Below are 27,444 nucleotides of genomic sequence, written 5' to 3'. Positions count from 1 at the left end.
TGTTGGTAAGCCGTGTCCATAACACTAGGGACTAGTTTTATCATCACGTGCGCCGTGTCGTACAAAATTAATAAAAACGTACACTTGATGTCTACTTGATTCGTGTTACTTAGCACGACTAGTGGAAATATTTCATCTACTCGTTGTTATTTTAACAGTGAAACTAGAAGTTTGCGGAAGTTTAGGAATGACGGAAAATCTTTCACAAGACAAGTTTTTCTAGAGATACAAAAAGGCCCGGGTGGTGAGTAGTTTGTAAACTAATGTATTCATCACTTCCGAAAGCCTTCACTTAATACACTTACCTTATGACAGTTTATTATTAACTTAAAATAGGCCCAGTACAAGTAAACAGGCAAACTCTCCTTGCTTGCTCTATCAAGCAAGTATGACAATTTTTGGCTGGGTAAACAAACACAGTTATTTCTTAATTCCAATTTTTGTGGGCGGGGAGAGGTGTGGGGGGGGGGGCGTCAGCAGGTTTGATGTGTTTCAGGACCAACTTGGTCTTGGAAGCATGGCAATTTTCGAGTTTTTATTATTATATTTATTTATTAATCATTATTAAAATTAGATATTGTTACTAAATTTGATTTTGATTTAATTAATTTTATTAAAACTGTTGGTTATTTATTGGTAGCTTGGTTTTCTATATTCTTCCTCCAAAACAAGGTCTATTGTCGCCCTGTGGTAAGGCATGCTGGGATAAGAAATATGGACAGTTTAAAATCTCTTTAAAATTATCAAGAACCAGGCCTCGTTGGGGAAAAATGTCCGTATGGCGCCACCACTTTTTCATTCGAAATGAAATAATATAGTATCTACATTACCTCAATGAGATATCCCTTTTTGTAAAAATGAGTGAAAAAGTGGTGGCGCCATACGGAAAGTTATCCCTCGGGATTAAACCACTAGTTGAAAACCTCTTCACCACACATTGATTCCCTTGTTTAATGTTAATTTATTTATTTTTTAATTACCCTGGGGAAACCTACAGTGAAAGACTGTTTTTCAGAGGTGCCCAGCAACCTACAGTACAACTTCAAGCACATTAAAATTTTAAATTGTATTAATATAAAAACTTCAACCCGTGTTGATAATTAGGCCTATTAAATCACAATTAAAAATATTAGGCCTACTAAATCATAATCAAAAAGGGAGATGTTTTGCTATCAAATTAATTTTTGGTTTTTTTTTACCTCAAAAGGTGACCATCATCAGATTTAGTGCATAATGCTTTTTAAGCAGACAACGCTAAAAATTACAGCCCACAACCCCCCCAAAATTCTCAAAATTTTGGCTTTGTTTATTATTTGTGGTCTAGACTGTACTCCTAATCATGTCTTAAAAAGTTGACCTTCAAGTTTTATTGTTTTTTTTGTCTTCAGTCCACAGAGTGGCAAGATGGGGTCGCTCTTTCGGAGTGAGAAGATGTGCCTGACTCAGGTTTTTCTTCAGACTGAGTCAGCATACAACTGCGTCGCTGAACTGGGAGAGCTCGGCTTAGTTCAGTTTAAAGATGTAAGTCAAAGAGAGTTTTTAATTACAAATTATAATCCTATTAATTGTTCATTTTAAAACAATCAATTTATCTTTTTTAAATTTCATATTATCCATTTATAGCTAATACTGTTATAATGTTCTGTTTTCTTTCAGTTAAGTCCACATATGAACGCTTTCCAGCGTAAATATGTAAATGAGGTCAGACGGTGTGATGAGATGGAACGTAAACTACGTGAGTGCCTGCAGATTTCTAAGTCATTTTAAACTGGAAAGGCTGCTTTAGGTGTAGTTATTTTGTAAAATTGATTTGATGCGGTTTGATTTGGTTCTTGATTTGGGAATGAGCACATACAGCCTCAAGCTCAATTCGGTGTATACCAGCCCCTTCAGGAAATACCCTCAGGAAAATACCCTCAAACATTTCAAAAGACTACGGGCCTTGTCACACATGGCAATTTTAATTGACAACTCTGAGGCTTCCAACTGCACTGCATGCAAAACAATTAAGTAGCACTGGGGTAATTTTTAACAGTTGTCTTAAGACAATCCCAAAGAAAATTATTTTAACATTGAAGTGTGGAAACCCTTCTTCTTGGAGATTGCCTGGACAGGTTGCTAGTAAATTGCCTCATGTGACATGGCTCGGGCAACCTTTTATTGTTCTTTTCCTGTACAAATAATTGACAAAACACTGTGGCTATTCAATGCTGAAAACTGTGCATGGGTGTTTTACTATCTCTATTTTTCACATATTCACATTTATACCAACCACAAAAAGTATGAACACTGTCTGCAACTATTTTTGCCAGCTCTGCCAATCCTGTAAATTACCTTATGGCTTGTCCATTACCCAATGTTTTCTGATCTTTTGTAGGATATGTGGAGAAGGAGATCAAAGGTGCAAAGGTTGAAATTGCAAAACCAGACACGGAGGTAGCTGCTCCACCCCCAAGAGAGATGATAGACTTAGAGGTAAAAACATGCCTTTTTTTGGTGCCACATGTTTTTTTCTTTCCTTAGTACGCTGAAATCTCTGAACCTCCATAAATAGGCCAACGTAGGCTAGAGCTTGTTAGTCGAAACATTGAGACCTTTTAAGAACTTTCTCTGCGGTAGTTTGTTTTTGTTATCTCTCCTAATTGTATGTACTGTGTATTTGTTTTCTTTATCGTTCTTTTTGTCTGTACTTCCATTTTTACCTGTGAAATTAATAAATGAAATGAAAATGAAAGTCCCCTCAATCCACCAAGTGAAAGTAGTAGGTAGTAGTTAAATATGCAGGACTGTTCTTTTCAGAACTGAGAAGTCTCCTGAATTCCGAAAAACCTACTTCTTGGTAGTAAGAATATATAGCAAGTTCTCAAAAGAACATAATCTACGTAGCAAGTAGATATACACCGCAAACCATCTGTACTTTGTCCCTGTAGTTAAGAACCTCCATAGACTTTGTACACAATGTTCCTTGTGGAGCACCCTAGCCTGAGAATTCCCCTACGAATACCTTTTGTGTTCCCTTTTCATTTTTGTTCTCCGTCTCCGTAAATAATAATAATAATATGAACACTTATAGTGCGCCGGTATCCACCACATGTGATGCTCATGGCGCAAGGAAGAAACACAAAATTAATGAAACGCAGCTGTGAAAAAGTGGGTTTTGAGGGCCTCTTTGAACTTATGAATAGAGGACATGTTACGGATATTAAGAGGCAGATTATTCCGAAGTAAAGGACCAGCATGAGAAAAAGCCCTGTCACCCCAATTGTTGTGGGTGTGGGGAACAACCAGTAATGACGAAGTGGAGTGAATATAAAGTAGTGAATATGATATCATCAGTAACCCTTTTTTTCAAAATCATTTGAAAAATATTAGTGACGAGAAGTCAGATTATGAGAGTGGGAAAATTTACTTTTTGTTCCATTGTGAGGATGATTTCCATGCTGGAATCCCAATCTTAAACAGCAAGGCAAGGTTATATGGTGAAGGGAGAATATTTTTCTTTGTAACTGAATGAGAACAGCCTCCTGCCCAACTGGATTTTTGCCGCAAAATTTCAATTGGAGACTGGAGACCAAGTCCACTGTCCTTATTTTAGCCCCCTGATTCCAGTATTAATCCATTATTCATAAATACCTCAGACAGTTTTGCTATTCGTATTGGTGGAGAGCGCGTCACATGGGTGTGTATAAACCTTTGTTTATGACCAGTAAAAAGTGCTCCGTGACATGCAAGCTTACACCTGTTCTTATACATGTAAGACAGTTTCTTCATTCCTATTGGTCGAGTGCAAGGGCTGAAACAGTTGTGCCACATCACGCGATACGTGCGATGCGCACAGCATTCCCTCATAAGGAGTTGTTTACCTGAGGGCGGCGGAGGGCTAAATACCATTTCATAGCTGGAGGGGTGTTGTGTTGAAAGAAATCATTGAACAATTAGAATTTTTGCGTTTATTTTTCTTTTTGACCAAAAAGTTTTGATGTTTTTGACCGAAAAGGTATTTATGAATGGGAATCAAAGTGTGTTGAATCGGTTTTCAACTAGTGGTTTAAACCCGCCAAGGCCTGGTTCTTGATAATTTACCTCGACTTTGTCTGGGTAAAATTATCAAGAACCAGGCCTCGTTGGGATTAAACCACTAGTTGAAAACCTCTTCACCACACATTGACTCCCTTATTAATCCTGGTTAATCCTGATCTATATATATATCCAGGCGAACTTTGAGAAGATTGAGGTGGACTTGAAAGAGGTAAACAGCAATCATGAGACTCTTCAACGGAACTATCTGGAGCTGACTGAGCACAGACATGTACTGAGAAATACCACTGACTTCTTTGCTGAGGTGAGGATTTAATAGATGTGTTAAACTTGCATCGGGGAAAAAGAATATTATTTGGTCTGTATACTCAGTAATTTTCCAAGTTCTGTAAAAAAAAAATGAAGATGTTTAACAAAAAAGTCACATAATGTCGGTCATGGCCCCTGAAATCTTTTACCTGTGCTAAGCTAAAACGAAAAGTGCTTAAAAAAGTACGGCCTTTATGAAACTGGGCTCTGTGCTTTTTCTAGCAGTTTTCTTTTCAATTTGATTTTATTTGTACTTGGCAAGTTTTTCTGTTGAGCACAAAAACTTGCTCAGCATAGAAAAATTATGCTGAGCAGTATGCTCTGATCTTCACATGAAACGTTGATTTGTCAACCACCATTTATTTTCAGAACCATTAAATTTACACATCGTGCTACAGCAAATCTCTCCTAATTCAAGACAATCAACAATTTCTGCAGACATAGGCAGTAGATTTACAGAGCTCTAAGCATTTCTGACCAAACCATGTTGTTGTATTTTCCCCTATTTGTAGGCGGAGTTATTCCAACATGACAGGGAGGAGGAGACGGCTCGATCCACTGCTTTTCATCGTTTCGGTATCGAGGACGGTGTCCGCCAAATGCACTCTTCGGTCAAATTTGGGTCAGTATCTCCTAGGGACACCCCCACTTTACTAGTCTTGGTTCGAGACTCTCCTGTTATTAATATCTTCCCATGATCTATCGCCACAAGAGGGCGCAGAGGAGTTGAGGGACACACCTGATTTGTCAACATTCAAACGCAACCTCAAACTTATCTTTTCAATCTGTCATTCAATAAACCACCACATGGACTTGCTTGCAACCGCGCCTTTGAATGGTTTTTCAGATAATGTGCGCCTTATAAATGTTAATATTGTTATTATTTAACTATAGGTTTGTTGCTGGGGTACTCAGTCGTGAGAGGGTACCAGCATTTGAGAAGACGCTGTGGCGAGTGTGTCACGGTAACGTTTTCCTGCGTCACTCACCAATCGAGGAGCAGTTGGAAGATCCAAGTACGGTATGTGGTTAAATTGGTTCTCATGCTGCAGCCATAATTGTCTAATCCCCTGACTGCATTGTGTTTAAGTCAATGGTGTGGCAATAATGGACCCGACTATTTGGCCTGCAAGCCTCGGTTGCGTTTTGGATTTTAAGATAAAACAAATATTGTTCCTTGAAGGAAAATCCTTTTAGCATTTATTTCATAACTTCAATAACCTATCTTTCTGTACTAAAAATGTTCATACAAGCGCCTTGAGTATCTTGTTGGTAGATACGTGTGCTATATAAGACTTTCGATATTATTATAATATTATTATTATCTTCCAAAATACTCCTGTATGGTACCTCAACAGTCAACACCCACATGTTTGGATTTAGCCATATTTGATTTGGCTACAGCTTTGGCTAAGACTGTTGCTAAGGGTGGTGCTACATGTATACTTCAATGCATGATGAAGTGGAAATCCAACTGTAGCTGTCGCTGTAGCTGCTGATTCTGAAATCACCTTAGATAGTGTTCCAATGATGAGCATTAGTTAATTTGGTCTGCAGTAGCATGTCCAACAAAGTTGGACAGCATTTAAGAGGGTTTTGGGTTACATAACAAACAATGTTTAGAAACAGCAAAAGGTATGTGTCTGTCTCCCCGTGTTACTTCTACTTTTTGTACTTTTTTTTCACAAACTGATGTAATTAAATTTGTGTGTGTACAGGGAGATGAGGTCTTCAAGCATGTCTTCATAGCATTCTTCCAAGGGGAGCAGCTAGGAGGGCGTGTCAAGAAGGTTTGCGAAGGGTAAGAATTACTTATTACAGCGGCAATTTTCAATATTGATATTGTAGTGTTACATGTTGTGTTAAACCGCTGGAAATATAACACAAATGCTGTGCGGTAGTTATCATTGCGCTTTTGCTTTGATGCAATTCTTTGTGCCTTTCCATTTTAGTTTGTTAAGTTTCAGCCCCCACAACGGGATAAAAACACCAAACAGCCAATTTCTCTCATACAACATTGGTTTAAGTCTATAATAATAATAATAATAACCCGTTTTTATATAGCGCTTTTCACACTCGGAGGGTGTCCCAAAGCGCTTCACATTATTACCCCTAGTCACTGGGCCTTAAATCCCTCCTTAAACCATCTCAGCTCCCTGGTGGGGAGTATGCAGCCTGTGCAACATTAATATGCGCTACTCGGCTAAGTCAATCACAAGAACCATCTCTGCCCTCACAGGTACCCATTTACCCCTGGGTGGAGAGAAGCAATTATAGTTAAGTGTCTTGCTCAGGGACACAAGTGTCACGACTTGGATTTGAACCCACACTCTGCTGAACAGAAGCATCAGAGCTTGAGTTCGGTGCTCTTATCCGCTCGGCCACGACACCCTGTGTCTACAATTATGAGCTGCTCAAATCAAGAAATTGTGATTCAGTAATTAAGACGACAGTATATATATTCTAGTCATTGTGGAATCAGCGGTTAGCTTGGAAGGATTCAAATCCACAAACTTGTGATTGAAAAAAAAAAAAAATCATTAATTTGTAATCGTTTGGGTTTTTCCTGCCACTAGATTCCATGCCACACTGTACCCCTGCCCAGAGAACGCCATGGAGAGAAGTGAAATGTGCACAGGGGTCGCCAAGCGACTCGAAGATCTGAAACGGGTAATTGTCTTTCTTTGCATTAATGATGTATTTATTATCTCTTTAGTTGAGTAGCGTCAACAGTGGGTGCGGTCGTTTAGCTTCCCTGTGTCGACCCTGGTGTGTGGTTTTTTTTTTTCCCAGGACGAACGTGGGTAATTATCTGCACACGTTCGTCCTGGAAAAAAAAAAACCACACACCGGGGCCGACCCAGGGAAGCTAAACGAACACACCCTATATATATAGACTTTGGTCATCTATACTCAGTCTCCTCTAGGTTCCCTCTCCTCCCCTGTGCTTGACACCCACTGATTCAGTTCATTGAGCACACACTCCCAGTGGGTTTTAGTTTGGGTTTCAGTCCAAGCTCCAGCCTATACGCTTCACCAAGCCAAGCCCAGCCTATTTTGGTCATGTCCCCCCTCCTTCTTGCACAATTGAGCCAAGCCCACCTACCAAGCCTAATTTCAAATTTGAATATTCCTCATCATGCTGGTTTAGCTCTACATCAGCGCCCAATTTCATGGCTCTGCTTACCACCGATCGCTGTACTTACAATCACCATTCTCCGCTCACTGTGCAAGCGCTGAATTTTGCGGTAGCGAATAATGCCTAGTAGTATGAAATACACGAGCGATAACCCATGAAATACATTGGCATAAGCGCAGAATGTCCTACTTCAGTAAGCGCAGAATTCCCTGTTCCCGTAAGCGCCATGAAAGTGGGCCCAGATTTTATCCCTTGCTTAAAAAAACTACCACTCTTTACACCACCTTCCAGGTTCTGGTCCAGACAGTGGACCACAGGCAGCGTGTCCTGGCATCAGCAGCAGTCACTCTGTGGGTCTGGTTCATCAAGGTGCGCAAGCTGAAGGCCATCTACCATATGCTGAACATGTGCAACGTGGACGTCACGCACAAGTGCCTTATCGCAGAGTGCTGGTGCCCCGAGAGTGACCTGGGACTTATCCGAAATGCTCTGCAACTTGGAAACGTGAGTCTTGTCGATCATTACTGACCTTGGCCCAATTTTTATAAAGCTGTTTAGCAGAAAATTCTGCTGAGCAAATTCCTTTTCTAAGCAAGAAATGAGGGGATGCCACCCACAGTAATGCAAAATGTATGGTATTTTAGCTGGTAACCTATTTTTGCTATGCAAGATTTTGTGTTTACTTGTGTGTCCATCGCTTCATTATGGTTTTACATCTAAGATGGCATCGCGATGATTATGCATCCCTGTAGATGCATTGCCATTAAACTTGTCCTTCTTTCACAGAGCTCGGGAAAGTACTGAGTATACAGTGCCAATATTACATGGGTGTGTATGAGTAAAACCAAAATTAATATTTGATATCCCAGTTGCAAATTTCCATTGCAAATTTGAAATGTTGTCCTTCTTTATTTGACACACAGGAGAAAAGTGGATCCACCGTGCCGTCCATTCTGAACATCGTAGAGACGAAGCAGGAACCACCAACGTACAACAAAACCAACAAGTTCACTAGTGCCTTTCAGGGGATCGTAGATGCTTATGGAGTGGCCAACTACAGAGAGATTAATCCAGGTAAAGTTAGGGTAGGACTAAACCATCCGTGTATTGGTAAAACATAAAGTAATATTTGTTTTCCCTGTATAAATTTAACATAAATGTAAAGGCAAAGTATACCTTTGGTTTTTTTAACTGTTCATTTTTTTAAAAATACTGAACAAATGTAGATAAAATTAAGGAGTGAAATTTTCATTTCAAAAGTTGGTCATGTTATGAGATAATGTATCACTGAAAATCCGGAGCAGTTTTGCCACCCACCAGGAAGAATAATCAAAAATGGAATGCACAGTCTGAGAAACGCTTCTCAGATTCAAATTTGGGTGTTTAAAAACTGATACCTTTTTACGAGCAGTCTCTAGTTCACCGGTACAGAGTGTGGGATCATAGTACTTGTGCCTACGAGCAAGGCACTTAACCATAATTGCTTCGTAAAAAGTTGGGAAGGTAGTACATTCTGCTCTACCAGCCAGGCTCTAATTGGATGATACCAATGCCTACATCCTTACGGACTGTGAAGGGGGTAACCCTGTATTAACTCCAGGAGTAGGTGGCAACGGTGTCAGTTGATTTGGGTTGATAGCTCAAGATGGTTAAATGTAGCACTCGCCTTGATGTGGCCATCCGCCTTTTGATATATCCAATCTCTCATAAAAAAATTCAAAAAAAATGACTTGATCTTTCTCGTCTTGTCCAACAGCTCCCTACACCATCATCACTTTCCCGTTCCTGTTTGCTGTGATGTTCGGTGACGCCGGCCATGGCACGTTGATGGCGCTGTTCGGTGCTTGGATGGTGATCAGGGAGGCCAAACTTCAGGCCAACAAGACGGACAACGAGGTAAAACATGAATCTAGACTGAATGAGACATTCGTACAAGATTTGTATAAGATAGAGACTGAGAGACCCTTTATCTAGTTGTTTTTGTTAGTTGTCAAAAGATAATTAATACAAAGCATCTTGCATTTTGTTTTCTCTCCCTAGATATGGAATGTGATATTTGGCGGTCGTTACATCATCCTCCTAATGGGATTGTTCTCCATTTACTGCGGCGTCATGTACAATGACTTCTTCTCCAAGTCCACCAATGTGTTTGGGTCCAGCTGGGAGGTCTACAAAATGAAAAACTACACGTAAGTTGGATTTGAGAATTGTTCATGGTGTAATTAGGTGAGGTTTGCAGTAGCACCATGTCTATAGCGCATGTTGATTCTGAAATTCACCGATTCTTTTCACTGAGAGCTAAGAAATTCCCCTTAAAAAGACATTGTACCCTCAATTTTTTCCCGGAAAAACCTTTAAATGTAAATGCACACATTGTGTGAACCTACTTAAAGACTTTCTCTCCTATTCGTCATTTCTGTTATCAAATGTTATGGGTCAAATGAGTTGGGCCAAATGCTACAAAAGACTTGTTTTTAAAGGAACTAACTATATCTTCAATTTGCCACTAAGCCTTCGGTTTTTCACTGCGCGGGCAACCTCAATGAAACTTGCCCAAACAGAGCATGTACACTTGAACAAATGAACAAGAGCCATATCTTGTGGTGGATCTTCTTCCCTGAAAGTTCTCAGAGTACCTTTGCGATGTGTCAGCAAGAGATCATCATTTTTTAAGGATGAATAATTAAATGATGATGATTTTTTTTTTAGTGGTTCGTTGTTGAATCAGACCATCGACCTACAGCTTGATCCTGTCTATGCTTACAGTGGAACCCCTTATCCCTACGGACTAGACCCGGTAAGTTACACATTTATCAAGTTAATCAAGTGTGATTATCCTGAATTTGACTTTGAGAAATCCTTGTACATGTACCCATGGTCTAGTGCACCAGACTCAAGTTCCAGTGGCTAAAGCCCTTTTCACACAGTGTAGTACAGCCTTGGGAAGGCCCCACGGTTATCCAGTGCACTTTCACACTCGGTCTTTCCTATTCTTTATTTCAACAAAGAGGTTTAGTACACAGAGCCTTTCCAACCACTTTTTTTTCCCTCGTACTGCATCTCTTTGGAACTCCTTGCCTGGTGCATGTTTCCCTCCATCCTACAATCTAGACTGTTTAAGAGGAATATCACTTCATAGGCCTTCGTTTTAGAGTCCTTATTTTCATCTTGAATTGTTTCTACTTGCCGCCCAATACCGAAACTGGCTTTTATTTCACCCTTGTTTCGGGTGAGTTAGGATGGAAGGATTTGGAAGGGCGAGGTAACATCTCCCCTCTTGTGTTTTTATCAACCCTTTTTAAATTCCAATATTTTATTGTATGTAATATTTTGCTTATCTGCTTGTTGTATGATTTGATGAGTGTTTTTTATCTGTGTTTTATGTAATGCTGATTTTTGTGAAGCGCTGTGAGGCCTTGCATAAAGCGCTATATAAATGTTTTATTATTATTATTATTATTAGGAATTCATTTTTATACAGGTCATTACTTCTCTCTGCAGGTGTGGCAGTTTTCCTAAAAATTTAAAACTTTAACATGAGGTCACGTGACAGGTGATGATGTCATCATGACGTCATTGTTTTAGGATCATCATTGTACCATTGCCTTTCATCACTGAAAGTTTCATTGCAAAAAAATGCTTTGTCTTTAACGGAAACAAGAGCTGTTTAGCTGCGCTGCGCTACGAAATAGCTAATAGATATCATGAAAGAAGTTCATCAGGCTGGTAAAATATCAACTTATTAAACGAACTTTTTACAAAACACAGCCAACACTCACGTAATTTTCGTTTACGTTTCGACAAGTATCACTAGTCATCCTCAGAACGAGGCACCACCAGTCGGTTGGTGGCGCTGTTTCCTGCTGCGGCCACTGGATGGTGGTTTTGCCGATTGTGTCCTTCCCCTGGGTGAAACTTGGGGTATGAGCTAGTAAGAGATAACATATGGGTCATTACTTCTCTCTATAGGTGTGGCAGTTCTCCAAGAACAAGTTGAACTTCCTCAACCCTTTCAAGATGAGACTGTCCATCATCTTTGGTGTCATCCACATGATGTTTGGAGTTCACCTCGGTCTTCTCAATCATATGTAAGTTTTTAATCACTTTTTGTTCACAGGTTGATGCCGGCATTTTCTTAAATTTTACCGTACCCTTCCTAACTTCTGTCCCATATTGTTGCGACCAAAGGGTGACATGGCCGAGCTGTTTAATCAGTGAAATTTGTTTTGTCGTTGTTGATCATATCTTTATTTCTTACTAACAGTTCAAACTTTCCTGTAAACTCCATTTTATTGTGTTTTAATGGTCTTGTACAGGCACAGTGCGAATCAGGTCTCAGGCCGCTTAAGAGTATTTTTATAAATATGATTTTGTTAACGCTTACAAATCCTAAATTTGACCTATAATGTTTGTTTTTGCTTTCTTCAATAAATTAGACTTTAAGTCGACAAATCAAACCATTTGTATTTGAACTGTTATAACAGTTGGCTCTGTGGTTTCTTTCCCTGCCTTTCACCTCTGTGGACCCTGGTTCGAATCCCACCTCGGATTTGGTTTTTAGGCCCTACCTGATTGCATTGGTTGTCCCCCATTGAGGTTTTCCTCAAACATCTAAACTAAGCATTTCTTATTGTTTCCTTCTTCATCCTGTTATTGGCGCTAATTGTGCCGTTGGATTTGTTATAAATAAATAAAAAAATGTGTTTCCCCTGGCTACACAACAGTTAATGGTTGTGTGGCTTCTGACTGGCACCCGAACAAAAATATTGACAAAATAGGGAAACCGCCAACATAGGGCTAGAAAGCTAAGTTGGTAGAACACCGGCACATTAATCTGGAGGTCGTTGGTTCAAGTCCCACTCTAGTAAATTGTTCTTTGTTCAACTCCAAATCAAACTAAAATTTGTTCCTTTCTTAATCTTTCTCCTGCCCTTCAGATACCGGGGTCATTACAGCAGCATCTTTCTGGAGTTTATCCCACAGCTTCTCTTCCTTGTACTAATCTTTGGTTATCTCGTGGCGCTCATCGTCATCAAATGGGTCTCCTACGACGGCTTGACCTCCGAGAAGGCCCCAAGCATCATCAACATGTTCATCTTTATGTTCCTGTTCACCAACAAGCCTGAGCTGTATATGTATCCCTATCAGGTATGAGGATTGGGGGGAGGGGCTGGGGATGGGGGTAGGGAGGGACTGGGGATGGGGGTAGGGAGGGACCAAGTGTTCCATAGGCCCTAGGAACTAGTGTTCTAGTCAGTAGGCACCGGTGTTCTCGAGACCCTAGGCATGGTCATCTTTATGTTCCTGTTCACCAACAAGCCTGAGCTGTATATGTATCCCTATCAGGTATGAGGATTTGGGGGAGGGGCTGGGGATGGGGGTAGGGAGGGACTGGGGATGGGGGTAGGGAGGGACCAAGTGTTCCATAGGCCCTAGGAACTAGTGTTCTAGTCAGTAGGCACCGGTGTTCTCGAGACCCTAGGCATGGTCATCTTTATGTTCCTGTTCACCAACAAGCCTGAGCTGTATATGTATCCCTATCAGGTATGAGGATTGGGGGGAGGGGCTGGGGATGGGGGTAGGGAGGGACCAAGTGTTCCATAGGCCCTAGGAACTAGTGTTCTAGTCAGTAGGCACCGGTGTTCTCGAGACCCTAGGCATGGTCATCTTTATGTTCCTGTTCACCAACAAGCCTGAGCTGTATATGTATCCCTATCAGGTATGAGGATTGGGGGGAGGGGCTGGGGATGGGGGTAGGGAGGGACCAAGTGTTCCATAGGCCCTAGGAACTAGTGTTCTAGTCAGTAGGCACCGGTGTTCTCGAGACCCTAGGCATGGTCATCTTTATGTTCCTGTTCACCAACAAGCCTGAGCTGTATATGTATCCCTATCAGGTATGAGGATTGGGGGGAGGGGCTGGGGATGGGGGTAGGGAGGGACCAAGTGTTCCATAGGCCCTAGGAACTAGTGTTCTAGTCAGTAGGCACCGGTGTTCTCGAGACCCTAGGCATGGTCATCTTTATGTTCCTCTTCACCAACAAGCCTGAGCTGTATATGTATCCCCATCAGGTACAAATGTATGAGGAGTGAGGCTAGGTGCTTGGTTTGGGGCTGGGGCTGGGGCTGGGGATGGGGCTGGGGCTGGGGCTTGGTTTGGGGCTGGGGCTGGGGCTGGGGCTTGGTTTGGGGCTGGGGCTGGGGCTGGGGCTGGGGCTGGGGCTGGGGCTGGGGCTGGGGATGGGGCTGGGGCTGGGGCTTGGTTTGGGGCTGGGGCTGGGGCTGGGGCTGGGGCTGGGGCTGGGGCTGGGGATGGGGCTGGGGCTGGGGCTTGGTTTGGGGCTGGGGATGGGGATGGGGATGGGGATGGGGATGGGGATGGGGATGGGGATGGGGATGGGGATGGGGATGGGGATGGGGCTGGGGCTGGGGCTGGGGATGGGGATGGGGATGGGGATGGGGATGGGGCTGGGGATGGGGATGGGGATGGGGATGGGGATGGGGATGGGGATGGGGATGGGGATGGGGATGGGGCTGGGGCTGGGGCTGGGGATGGGGATGGGGATGGGGATGGGGATGGGGATGGGGATGGGGATGGGGATGGGGATGGGGATGGGGATGGGGCTGGGGCTGGGGCTGGGGCTGGGGATGGGGATGGGGATGGGGATGGGGATGGGGATGGGGATGGGGATGGGGATGGGGATGGGGATGGGGATGGGGCTGGGGATGGGGATGGGGATGGGGATGGGGCTTGGTTTGGGGCTGGGGCTGGGGATGGGGATGGGGATGGGGATGGGGATGGGGATGGGGATGGGGATGGGGATGGGGATGGGGATGGGGGATGGGGATGGGGATGGGGATGGGGATGGGGCTGGGGCTGGGGCTGGGGATGGGGATGGGGATGGGGATGGGGATGGGGATGGGGATGGGGATGGGGATGGGGATGGGGATGGGGATGGGGATGGGGATGGGGATGGGGCTTGGTTTGGGGCTGGGGCTGGGGATGGGGATGGGGATGGGGATGGGGATGGGGATGGGGATGGGGATGGGGGATGGGGATGGGGATGGGGATGGGGATGGGGCTGGGGCTGGGGCTGGGGATGGGGATGGGGATGGGGATGGGGATGGGGATGGGGATGGGGATGGGGATGGGGATGGGGATGGGGATGGGGATGGGGATGGGGCTGGGGCTGGGGCTGGGGCTGGGGATGGGGATGGGGATGGGGCTGGGGCTGGGGCTGGGGCTGGGGATGGGGCTTGGTTTGGGGATGGGGATGGGGATGGGGCTGGGGATGGGGATGGGGATGGGGCTGGGGATGGGGCTTGGTTTGGGGATGGGGCTGGGGCTGGGGATGGGGATGGGGAATGGGGATGGGGATGGGGCTGGGGCTGGGGATGGGGCTAGGGCTTGGTTTGGGGCTGGGGCTGGGGCTGGGGATGGGGATGGGGATGGGGATGGGGATGGGGCTGGGGCTGGGGATGGGGATGGGGATGGGGATGGGGCTGGGGATGGGGCTTGGTTTGGGGCTGGGGCTGGGGATGGGGATGGGGATGGGGATGGGGATGGGGATGGGGCTGGGGATGGGGCTTGGTTTGGGGCTGGGGCTGGGGATGGGGATGGGGATGGGGATGGGGATGGGGATGGGGATGGGGCTGGGGCTGGGGCTTGGTTTGGGGCTGGGGCTGGGGCTGGGGCTTGGTTTGGGGCTGGGGCTGGGGCTGGGGATGGGGATGGGGCTGGGGCTGGGGCTGGGGATGGGGATGGGGATGGGGATGGGGATGGGGATGGGGATGGGGATGGGGATGGGGATGGGGCTGGGGCTGGGGATGGGGATGGGGATGGGGATGGGGATGGGGATGGGGATGGGGATGGGGCTGGGGATGGGGATGGGGATGGGGATGGGGATGGGGATGGGGATGGGGATTGGTTTGGGGATGGGGCTGGGGCTGGGGCTGGGGCTGGGGATGGGGATGGGGATGGGGATGGGGCTGGGGATGGGGCTTGGTTTGGGGATGGGGCTGGGGCTGGGGCTGGGGATGGGGATGGGGCTGGGGATGGGGATGGGGCTGGGGATGGGGATGGGGATGGGGATGGGGATGGGGATGGGGCTGGGGATGGGGATGGGGCTGGGGCTGGGGATGGGGATGGGGATGGGGATGGGGATGGGGATGGGGATGGGGATGGGGATGGGGATGGGGATGGGGCTGGGGATGGGGATGGGGATGGGGATGGGGATGGGGATGGGGATGGGGATGGGGATGGGGATGGGGATGGGGATGGGGATGGGGATGGGGCTGGGGATGGGGATGGGGTTAGGGCAGGACCAAGTGTTCTGTAGGACCTTTGAACCAGTGTTCTCTATGCACTAGGCACGTATGTCTGTACATGGTGTTTGAAGCTTTGCATGGTGTGAAAAATAAGAAGTGAACATAAATACTAAATAGTAAACTTGCGGGTACAACTATGTATAAGATCTCTTTTCAGGGAGTGTTGGCTCTGAAGACGAGCAGAGTATACTGTTCCAAACGTCTAGACCACACCGGCTCTTTTCACAGGCCTGTAACCTCATCTCCCCTCACCATCGGTTTACATATTTTACTATTGTTAAATTGTAGCTAATTGTCTCTTGGCTTTAACAGTTTTTACTTTTACTAGCTTGTTTCAAGTACTTGTTTATTTTAGGCTTTGAGTATTTTTCACTTTTAGATTTTGACTGACTTGTCTCTTGTGACTTGAACTTTGGCTTACTTTTTGCTGCTTACATAAGTTTTTGCTTTAACTGTTTTTATCTGTGAAGTGCCTCGAGGCACTCGACTCGCAAGCGCTCTATAAATATTTTATTATTATCATGAATATTTTTTTTTATATTTTTATATTCAGTACTATGTCCAAATGGGGCTGGTTGCCACTGCAGTGCTTATGGTCCCAGTGCTACTGTTTGGCAAGCCTGTGTATAGACTCATAAGGCATCGTACAAGCAAACACGATTTCCAGGTAAGTAATATTCCACTCAAATGAAAGAGATGATCACTTGGATGTTAAAGACTCTGGACACTATTGGTAATTGACAAAGACCAGTCTTCTCACTTGGTGTATCTCAACATATGCATAAAATAACAAATCTGTGAAAATTTGAGCTCAATTGGTTGACGAAGCTGCGAGATAATAATGAAAGAAAAAACACCCTTGTCACACGAAGTTGTGTGCTTTTAGATGCTTGATTTTGAGTCCTCAAATTCTAAATCTGAGGTCTCGAAATCAAATTCGTGGAAAATTACTTCTTTCTCGAAAACTACATCACTTCAGAGGGAGCCGTTTCTCACAGTGTTTTATATTATCAACCTCTCCCTATAACTTGTTACCAAGTAAGGTTTTATGCTAATAACTATTTTGAGTAATAACCAATAGTGTCCACTGCCTTTAAATGAGAAAAAGCTAAATGAATGACAAGTCCATGGTATTTGTGCAAGGTTTTTTTAAATGATTTGTGTGGTTTCAATTAGTGTGAGTATGAGCAATCTGGTTAAAAAGAAAAGAAACTTTGAAGTCTTGAACAAGTCCATGATGTTTGTGCGAGTTTTTTATATTTTTTTATTTATTTTTTTATTCTTAAAATGTGTGGTCGTTTTCTTGAAAATAATATGAGCTTTCGATTCATCGATTGTTTCACTGGTCAATGTCTTTCTGGTCGAAAAATGTATGATTTATATTTTGTGGAAAAAGGGAGATTTGAAGAGGGGTCTTTTCCCAAAAAACAAGGGCGTCCTGTTGAGGTTTTACCCGAATCTATTTTGGGAGGTTAGGAACCGACAGTTTTGTTAACCTGTGAGCGGTCGTTTTTTCTTTTATCTGTAATCCCGAGGGTGATGCATGTTTTGTTTTAGTCTTGAACTTGAACTTAAACTTGAACCCCCCTCCCTCCAAATTCCTATCTACTGTCAGAACGCCAAAGCCCCTCCGGTAGATCCTGGTGCTAGATACTTCTATGTCTTCTCTAAAATCACCTTACTTTACAGAATGAAAACATTTTTGTTTGTTTGAGTTTGCAAAAGAAACTAATTTGTAGTTATAGTCTTGTAGATGGTACAGGAAGCACGTAGTAAATACTTCTTCGGTTGTGGTGAGTTTTGGGTTTGAAGGCAGTGTACACTCTACTTGGTAGAAAGCTGAAACGCTGTATTGGTGGCTGGAAATGCGCAATCAAAATTGCAAAGTCTATCTCAAATGTTTTATTGATTGAGCTTCATATTTTTTCCAAAATGCTTGTAGGCAACACATGTTTCGAAGCGTAAAGTCCCTGCCCCCTTTCAACAAAAGGTGTTGGCAGTTGTTTTGATTGAAAGCACTTCGATTTTACATTTTTGTGAAAGGAACGATAAGTAGCCAACAACTTACTAACTCAAACGACCTGCTGTGTAATTGCATAAAGTATTAATGGCCTCAAGTTCAGACCCCAGCGAGTTTTTCTCAATGTTTTTTTAAAATAATTTTTATTTTAAAGCTATGAGAATATACACCTCCAGGACTGAAATACAGTCGTCACAGAGGCAGTAGCCTCTGTAGCACTGTTCTTGGCCTTGGTGCCTTTTAAATATTTCCCAAAAGTAAAAAGGCCTTACCCTCTCAAAGATGAAAATCCAGGCCTGCAGTCTTTCAGGAATGAAAACGGCTTTGTGCACTAATCCAAACTTTTCACACTTGTGAGGAAATACGTCTTTCAATTCTTCAAAAGAAATTTCATGTTTTCAGCAACAGTTAGAAATGTTGACCATTCATATTCCATTTCATGCAGCAACGAAATAACATTAGTGACTATTTGTAAGTGCGAAAATTTTTCCTCGCAAAATGCAAAGAAGCTATTTCGGACAAGTTCTGGTTTGTCTATGAGTTAAAAAGAGTATAATTTTACCAAACTGTGTACACACCCTTCAAACTTACTCTTTTTAGTTAAATTTCTTTTGAAATTGTTTTCGCATGAGCTTCATGGTAGCCTTCACAAAAGTCTGACGGAATTTGAGAAATCTTATAAATTTCTTCATTTTCCTTTTGAGTGTCAAATGTTGTCAGATTCAGCACTAACTCTGTTACATCAAAACACGCATTCCATCAGAAGCCATTCCCCTTGCAGATGCATCATTTGTTTTTTAGCTACCTTGTGAAATAGCTTGTCTGATGGTGTGGGAATTCGGTTTGGCTTTGGGGTTTCTTTCCCTGCCAGTCACCTCTGTGGACTCCCAGCTTGAATCTTGCTTTCAAAATGAAATCTTGCATATGGATTGGGTTTCAGTCGTACCTATAGGCCCATTTTCATAGCATTGTATAACGGTAAGCAAATTATCGCACTACATGTAACTCTATCAGAAAAATTAATTTAAGCGTAAGAAAATTAGGCGGCGAGCTTGCGCGTTCACCATGTATTTGCATCATTACATTATTCATTTTCATAGAGTAAGCACTGGAAGGTGTGTTGTGTGCTTTGGGGTAGCAGGGCTATGCAATGGAACTCGCCCAGTAAGCACAAAATCAGAAAATTCAGCAACGCTACGAAAATGGGCCAAGATTGCATTGGTTTCGCACCCATCTCCCCCCTCGCATTTCATTCACACATCCTCATAGATGTGTTGAGGCCTTTTTGTTGTGATGCTAAGCTTTTTTGATGGCTCCATAGTTTCATTACCAGATAAATTAAATAGTAGTAAGCAAATATTTGATGCATTTGAGACCATTGTGGCAGAATATAATCTGTTTCTTTTCTTGAGGCGGAGCCGTCTGAAAAGGGAAAAGCCAGATTGCTCTTGTGTAGTTGTTGCTGCTTACCAGTACACCCAACCTCGTTCCCAGGGGTGATGGATCTCGCCGCGCCATTTTTTCCCAGCATGCCTTGCTCGATCATAACCCCTGGAAGTGTGACTAAGTATAAGTATATGGGATATTACAATTAGTCCTGTGGTTGATCTGTTCTGTGTTGGGAGTTAGTCGCGCTTGGGCTGGATGCGCTGTGTGTAATAAAAGTCATAAACTTGCCTTTGTGTTCAGTGTTGCGTGATGAATACGTACATCTTTATACGCACGCGTTTCGGCATATAGAGCTTTTTGAAGACGCACAGCGTTTCATATTTTGCGCGTATATGACAGCCAATCAAAGACATGGATCGGAGTTTCCCTCCCAGGGGGGAGCTTTGAAAATTTTCCGCCCCAGAAACGGACCTTAATAGTTAGGACTCTGTATCTGTGTACAGAGGAAGAGTCCTATATAGGGCTACCATTTATCAGTGCATTGCCAGCGTCAAGGAAGTTGGACAAGAACACCAGGTGTACTTAAAGGCAGTGGACACTATTGGTAATTGTCAAAGTCTAGCCTTCACAGTTGGTGTATCTCAACATATGTATAAAATAACAAACCTGTGAAAATTTGAGCTCAATCGGTCATCAAACTTGCGAGATAATAATGAAAGAAAAGAACACCCTTGTCACATGAAGTTGTGTGCGTTTAGATGGTTGATTTCCATACCTCAAGTTCTAAATCTGAGGTCTCGAAATCAAATTCGTGGAAAATTACTTCTTTCTCGAAAACTATGGCACTTCAGAGGGAGCCGTTTCTCACAATGTTTTATACCATCAACCTCTCCCCATTACTCGTCACCAAGAAAGGTTTTATGCTAACAATTTTTTTGAGTAACTACCAATAGTGCCCACTGCCTTTAAGTAAAACATTCATTACTATACATACGATTTCTCAATCTTCTAAGGATTTCCATGTTACAAGCAATGCACTACATCCATAATGCTGACTTGAACAATCGGGTTCCAATTTCATTGCTCCGCTTACTGCAGAACTCCGCACTTACGACTCTTAGACTTGTGTGCTTTACAGGGCGCTGTAGTAATAGCGCAGAATTCCGCGGTAAGCAGAGCTATTAAATTGTACACTATTGAGCAGGGTGGCTATAAAGAACAAACTGGATTTATTCATAATTGGAGGTACTGTACAAATAAAGATTCTGGATAAATTACTTCATTTGTGAAGTCAGCAGAAGGACGAACTCTAATTATTATTTCATTTCAGTTGGAAAACATTCTTACATTAGTGTAGAATGCCTTACACCTGTTAGTATATTTGCTCCAAATTGAATATGAGCTGATTTTGAGTTTTCATTTGTAAACCAAAACGAAATAAAATTACTCTAGTCCTTCAATGACACTTCATCAGATTCAGACCGCCATTTTGTCATACATCCCATGATACTTTTATGCAGGTTACCATGACAGCAATAGTGTATTTTTAAAGCATTATACTTTTTGCATGATTTGCATGACTGCATTCTTTTATACTAAACAAAAAAGCATTGCAAGTTGGCATTTTGTTTTTCCTGTTCTGTTCTCCCCCTCCTCCGTTGTCTGTACTTCCATCCATCCACTTTTTGGGGTTTTACGTTTCTGTATCATCTGGGCGTACCCTCTCGTCCTTTGGGGGGCCATGATACTCTCTCTCGACCCGCCCCCGCCCGTGTGTCAAACAACCACCACACCCAATTCATCAGCCCAAAATGCGGTTTCCGACGATTCTAATGCAGCGTGTGAGTGGTCACGAGGACAGCGTGCAGATCATGGTCCACGACTCGCTCAACAGCCAGTACCAGAGTGAGAGCTCCAGCCAGGGCAGGAACAGCGTGGATGTGGATGCGGAGGAGCTGGATGCGAAGGACGAGTATGGAAAGGATTCGGATGAAAAGGTTAGTCACACCACACGCGGCGACTGTGCCACGCTCACCATTTTGGTGGGCAATAGGTTTGCGTGTAAACGGCCATACTGAATATCGCACAGTGACATCGCCCACCAAATGGCACATCCAAGATTATTCTGATGATGACGTCAGGTGAATTGGGTCAATACAGCCTATAGGATGGATTGCACAAAGTATTATTATTTGTTGTTTTGAAAATCTAACTTTGGCTACACATGACCTCTCCTATAGACCGTATTGAATATGACTTCACGCGGCTCAAATATCTGACCTACAAGATGGCGTCTGTGCGTGTGTGTGCGTGCATGTGCCATAGAAATCAAACCAGGAATGTTGCGTGCTGCGTGGTTCGATGACGTATGCGGTTGGACGCGCAAAGGGGGGTAAAAAAAAAGGGGGTTTTCAATACGGTCTATAATCACTCCCACTAAATTGTTTGAAATGTCTGACCTAATAATAACCAATTGCCTGCATGTATAACCCTCGGTGCTTCTGGATCCTTTATTTTGGCAAAGAGGATATAGAAGTATGTGCGAAGGGTTGAGATTTGAATGGTTTTTTTTAAATAAATGTTAAATTCACTTATTTCAATGTTGTGCATATTTTTTAAAAGTTTTTTTGGTGACTGCTCTATATTCCGACACCCCTATATGTTCTGACAACCCTATGTTCCAAAAATCTCCTCATGATTTACATACTAGGGTTGAGAGGGTTAAATGAACACGTTGCCTTGGATCGGGTCGAGTTGGTCTTCGAAAAGCGTTTGTAACCGTTTGTTATAAAATGCATGGTTAGAAAGATGATTTAAAAGTAGAATCGATGGTCCGCACAAATTTGCCTCGAAATTGCATGGTTTTCCGTTAACTTTACGAGCTAACACGGTCGGCCATTTATGGGAGTCAAAAATTTGACTCCCATAAATGGCCGACCGTGTTAGTCGACGAGGAAAAAGGAAAACCACGCAATTTCGAGTGATACGTGTGTGGATCATTATATTCTACTTTTAAAATATCTTTCTAATCATATGCATTTTATAACAAACGGTTAAAAACGCTTTTCAAATACCAACTCGACCGATCCAAGGCAGCGTGTTCCTTTAAGCCCTCTCTGCAAATGCGATGCAAATTTTGAAGTCGCAAATTTGCAATGAACAAATTGGAGTTGAGATGTGCTAATCAATACAGTGGTGGGTGTCAGAATATAGGGTTGTTGGAACACGGGTGTGTACCTGTATTTCAATGTACAAACTGCTGTACAAATGGAATACAATGTATTAAAGTTTGTCTTGTTTCTGATCTCCACCTTGCAGTTTGAGTTCAGTGAGGAGTTAATTCACCAGTCCATTCACACCATCGAGTACTGTCTAGGCTGTATATCCAACACTGCATCGTACCTGCGTCTATGGGCTCTGAGTCTGGCTCATGCAGGTATGTTTTGATTCTCATTAAATCTTATTATACCCAAAACCTGATCGGCAGCAAATTGCGCCACAGCACCCTGTTAAACATTACATGGTGCTATCAGAATTAGGTCTGTAATTCAAACGTAGTCTCACATCTTGCAGGAAATACTGTATGTTACAGCGCCAGGAGCGTCACTGAGTGACAGACATGTGCGCTACATAAGAAGCCACAATTATTATTACTATTGTTAAAACCATCACCATGTTTACCCACACAGCCCCCATTCCATTTGTTGGTGTTATTCCCACTGGTGGCATGTCGCAGAAAAGAACACCAAACTCAAGCTCATGTGTTTCTGATCAGCAGATTGTATGTTCGAGTCCCGGTGTGGCAGTTTCAACTTTCCGCCGTGTTCAGTTTTCCGAATGACCAAATACGGTAACATTACGTCATGCGACGCCTGCGCACAGCAAGCGAAAATGGTCAATTGTTAGTGCCGTACTGAGTCTCAGAAAACTGAACACGGCGGAAGACTGAAACCGCCACACTGGTCGTGACACTTGGTGTCCTTAAGCATGACGCTTGACCATTATTGCTTCATCCTTCTGATGGGATGTAAAGCCATTGGTCACAAGTATTGTGTAACCCAGTGCACTTATCGAAACTGAGAAGGGGTTCACCCCAGTGTTGCTGGTCTGATCGGCAGCATGTCGTTTCCACAGCACCTTGTAAACAATTAAATGGTGCTATAAAGGAATATTTCTCATACTACAAAAACAAAGCTCCACATGTCTTGCAGAACAAAATACTGAGCGCTTTATACGCCCCTAGGGTTGTGATAAAGCACTATATAACAACCTATTATTCCATTCGTTGATATATATTTTATTCCTCCCTGCTGTACTTGATTAAGTTTGATTTGTTGTTCTCTGCGTTTAAATGTTAGCTTCTTTGTCACTGTACTTGGATTAAGTTTGATTTTTTGTTCTCTGCGTTTAAATGTTAGCTTCTTTGTCACCGGTGTCAGGCCTCACTTGTCACTTGTGCATGTCACTTGTTTATAAAGTATAGATTACTGTTGTAATCTTTTCTATGACACAGTAATTTGGGTGGTCAGGTTGGGTTTAGTGATTTCTTTCCTTGCCTTCAACTTCTAAAACCCCAATTGGAATCATCTAGGGCACTATTGCTATTGGGTTTTCAGTCCCTACCTGACTGCATTGGTTTTCCCCTGGATTAATTCTCTGGGGTTTTTCCTCCCACATCATAAACTGAAACTTCCTTGTCTTCTCCCCAATCGGGTTCTTGGCAAGTACAATGATTAAAGCCATGGGACACTTTCGGAACAGAATTTTGTTTTTAAAGTTCACAGATTTACAAATAACTTAAAGGGTTTACAGAAGGTAATGGTGAAAGACTTCTCTTGAAATATTATTCCATGAAATGCTTTACTTTTTGAGAAAACATTAAAACAATATCAATTCTCGATATCAATAATTACGGATTTATTTTAAACACATTTCATGACACGGCGAAAAGTGCGAAAACAAGGGTGGGTTTTCCCGTTATTTTCTCCCGACTCTGATGACTAATTGAGCCTAAATTTTCACAGGTTTGTTATTTTATATATAAGTTGTGATACACGAAGTGTGGGCCTTGGAAAATACTGTTTACCGAAAGTGTCCAATGGCTTCAAGCAAACTTTTGTAAGAGTCTTTGGCTTCACAACCAGAATTGTTTAAAAGAATTAAGTGAAATTAAATAATTGCATAATACAACTTACATATCTTCTTGTTTGTTTTCTATTTCCATTTTGTGACCTGTTGTATTGTTGTAAAATCTGTTTTTAATAAGTTATTTTGCACTGTTTGTTTTTTTAAATGTTGAGATGTTTTTGTGCAACATGGCCCCTTGAAAATTAGCTTTTGTCTAATTTGCTGCCATGTATGAACAAGTTGATTAATAAATACATACTTTTATCTTATTGATTGTATGTAGGTATTAGAATTTTAGGTATAGTTTTTCATGTACTTATCATATGTAATTATTTTTTTTAATTGTATTGTATGTAACATAACTCCAAAATTACAAATTACTTGATTGTTTTTTTAATCATCAATTAAATTAAAACAATGTGATATAAAATTTCCACATAATTAAAGAAAATAATGACAGATTCATCAAAGACGAATTCAACATTCAAAAGCCATGAATTTTATTTGAACTGTTTTGCTTTTCCCAATCGGCAGAGTTGTCTGAGGTTTTATGGACCATGGTGCTGAAGAATGGTTTTGGCATCCAGCCATTCTACGGCTCGGCAGTCATCTTTGCTACGTTTGCCGGCTTCGCGGTACTTACCGTCGGTATTCTGCTCCTCATGGAAGGGCTGTCTGCCTTCCTACATGCCCTCAGACTTCACTGGTGAGTAAAAAGTCAATCTTGCACCTTAGTTTTATGTTGCTTTAGAGATGGATTGTAATGGCTCTTTTTAAGGTCTTATTGTCCGTGATGGATGAAATGTCTATGGTGGTAATGGTTCCAGTCTTAAATAACTGTCTTGGGTATGAATAAATATACCCCCAGAAGTGATACACATATGTTTGGGAGCGCCCTCATGTGGTCAAAAATATGGCGCATTGGGGGTGGGGGAAATCCAGGCTTGCATCTTTTATTGGTTTATTAAAATCATTACCACAATTGTGTAGAGTTTTTCTTTTTTTCGAAGCAATCTCTGTCTCAATTTTTGTCTTTTCTTGTCTCGTCTGTAGGGTGGAGTTCCAGAACAAGTTTTACACTGGCGAGGGGCATGTGTTTCTTCCATTCTCATTTACTGTAATTCTTGAAGCAGAAGAAGAATGAGCAACCAGCCAGGAGTGAAAAAAACCGGATCGGATTTATAACGAGAAATTTATGGTTTATGAACTAACTGCTGATAAAATACGTAAATGAAGAGATTCTATGAAGGGTTTAGACTATTAATTAATTTTTTTCCCCCTGTATATACGCAATAACATTCCCTTGAAAAATTATTATAAGTGCTTGCAATCTACTTCTAGAAACTATACGGCTCCCCCGTGAGCCTTATAGGGGCAAACATTTTGGGCCTCCTTAATGCTATATGCTTTCAAAACCATCGTTGATAGGTGAACATTTTACGGTCGTTTGGCCATCAATAACTTCAGTTTTCTTTGCACTACACAAGAAAAAAAACAAAAACGCCACACTCAATACATTCATAATGCTTGCATTGTCTCTTTACATTACAAAACATCTTTAAAAAATGCAATTTTCTACTTGGTACTTACTGTTGTTTTTCTGTCGCAGCTCAATCCATTGTTTCCTAAATAAATTTGGACTGTGGGCTTTAATTGTGCTTAGTGTCCCTTGGCCCTGTGGTTTTTCCCATATTCTGACACCCCCTATAGTGTTTTTCTTATCCTTACCCTTGTTACCTCAACCCTAACTTAGGGTGTCGTGGCTGAGCGGATAAGAGCACCAAACTCGAGCTCTGGTGCTTCTGTTCAGCAGAGTGTGGGTTCGAATCCCGGTCGTGACACTTGTGTCCCTGAGCAAGATACTTAACTATGATTGCTTCTCTCCACCCAGTGGTAAATGGGTACCTGTGAGGGCAGAAATGGTTCTTGTGATTGATTTAGCCGAGTAGCGCATATTTAATGTTGCACAAAGCTGTATACTCCCCACCAGGGAGCTGAGATGGTTTAAGGAATGAATTAAGGCCCAGTGACCAGGGGTTGTAATGTGAAGCGCTTTGGGATGCCCTCAGGGTGTGAAAAGCGCTATATAAAAACAGGTTTTTATGATTATTATTAACTTTGACCCTAACCAGGCTCAAAATTACTACTGGACCACAGGTTCGAGGCCAGTGGTTTGAGGCCAGTGGTTTCAGCATCAGGCCAGTACTCTTACACCCATACAAGTCTGGTGGTCATGTGATTGTGACTTGTAACACTTCACCGCATTTCAATTTCAAATGATAAATACAAACATGGTGTATGGAAGTATTGACTCATAAAAGAAAAAATGAGGTAAATTCATCTTGGTGCCTGTTCCAAAAACAGCTCAAATGTGAAACTGTGTAGATAGTTCTTCTCATTTTGATTCCAGTCTTGTAACAAATTCTCTAGTCCAGTAAAAGTTTTGAGCTAAAAGCCCTTTAGTCATGTGGATTTCGCAACCCCCCCCCCCCCCCCCCCCCCGCGATTCCTGTGGTATTCTTGCAAGACTACTGCTCTCACGACTACAGAGTAGAAGTCAGGCAACCAGCAGTTCGTAGATCACAAGGGCTTATTGATAGATAGGGTTGTCAGAATATTGAGCAGTCACTGCCCTTTCATTTGATGAGTTCTCAAACAAGAATTTATTTTTGGGAACATGCGGTGAACCTTTGTGCTAAATAGTTGACAATCAATGCATACAAAAAAAAACCAGTGCCTTATTTTGCTGAATATTATAATAAATTTGTGTACATGAATTTCTTTTCATAATAGTATGGTGTTTAAATGCCGTATACTGCGTGACGCGTAACTTAATGCTGTAGCTTGCACGCAACCCATATGTTAAAACACACCTCACAGTGTTTGTATCACACGTTTAAACACGACCATGTGATTTTAGCTGTTTCAAGGCAAAGTATACTTGGGTTTTTTGAACCGTTCGATTGTTTTAGTCCTTTACAAAAGTAGATGAATACAACCAAACTAACCTAATAATAATAACAATAATAAGAACACTTATAGTGCGCTGGTATCCACCACAAGTGATGCTAATGGAGCAAGGAAGAAAAAGAAAAAG

General features: G+C 42.5%; 3 protein-coding genes across 4 annotated transcripts in view; 1 reads left to right on the top strand and 2 right to left on the bottom strand.

Annotated features, from left to right (window-relative positions):
* LOC139937007 (uncharacterized) overlaps positions 1–27,444 on the bottom strand; it is a 139,339-nt gene that overhangs the window by 72,969 nt on the left and 38,926 nt on the right. The window lies entirely within an intron of this gene.
* On the top strand, positions 109–27,444 carry LOC139936995 (V-type proton ATPase 116 kDa subunit a1-like). Of its 2 annotated transcripts, none has more exons than XM_071931911.1 (21): positions 109–244; positions 1,389–1,521; positions 1,657–1,735; positions 2,378–2,475; positions 4,214–4,342; positions 4,860–4,969; positions 5,242–5,368; positions 6,066–6,148; positions 6,924–7,017; positions 7,778–7,990; positions 8,410–8,560; positions 9,243–9,382; positions 9,527–9,675; positions 10,196–10,283; positions 11,456–11,574; positions 12,424–12,634; positions 16,365–16,478; positions 21,059–21,217; positions 22,539–22,656; positions 24,882–25,053; positions 25,401–27,444. In XM_071931911.1, exons 2-21 carry the CDS (start codon positions 1,405–1,407, stop codon positions 25,489–25,491), a joined length of 2,562 nt encoding a protein of 853 aa, XP_071788012.1. In that variant the 5' UTR covers positions 109–244; positions 1,389–1,404; the 3' UTR covers positions 25,492–27,444. The 2 variants fall into 2 exon arrangements, with proteins under 2 accessions (XP_071788012.1, XP_071788011.1); XM_071931910.1 differs by having other exon boundaries at positions 21,026–21,217.
* Positions 13,518–16,053, bottom strand: LOC139937219 (uncharacterized). Its single transcript, XM_071932298.1, has 4 exons — positions 16,002–16,053; positions 15,426–15,616; positions 14,868–14,951; positions 13,518–14,030 (listed from the first exon to the last, which is right to left on the bottom strand). Exons 1-4 carry the CDS (start codon positions 16,051–16,053, stop codon positions 13,518–13,520), a joined length of 840 nt encoding a protein of 279 aa, XP_071788399.1.

Source organism: Asterias amurensis, chromosome 5 (genome assembly GCF_032118995.1).
Source record: "Asterias amurensis chromosome 5, ASM3211899v1".
NCBI lineage: Eukaryota > Metazoa > Echinodermata > Asteroidea > Forcipulatida > Asteriidae > Asterias > Asterias amurensis.
This window is presented reverse-complemented; position numbering and strand designations above follow the sequence as displayed.

Excerpts from the sequence above, each read along its gene's own strand:
- LOC139936995 (XM_071931910.1), top strand. The coding sequence starts at position 1,405 with ATGGGGTCGCTCTTTCGGAGTGAGAAGATGTGCCTGACTCAGGTTTTT. Across the intron at positions 2,476-4,213 it reads GAGAGATGATAGACTTAGAG|GCGAACTTTGAGAAGATTGA; the intron begins GTAAAAACATGC and ends ATATATATCCAG. Across the intron at positions 22,657-24,881 it reads TCTGAGTCTGGCTCATGCAG|AGTTGTCTGAGGTTTTATGG; the intron begins GTATGTTTTGAT and ends CCCAATCGGCAG.
- LOC139937219 (XM_071932298.1), bottom strand. The coding sequence starts at position 16,053 with ATGAGGTTACAGGCCTGTGAAAAGAGCCGGTGTGGTCTAGACGTTTGG. Across the intron at positions 14,952-15,425 it reads CAGCCCCAGCCCCAGCCCCA|GCCCCATCCCCATCCCCATC; the intron begins GCCCCATCCCCA and ends TCCCCAGCCCCA. Across the intron at positions 14,031-14,867 it reads TAGCCCCATCCCCAGCCCCA|GCCCCAGCCCCAGCCCCATC; the intron begins GCCCCATCCCCA and ends TCCCCATCCCCA.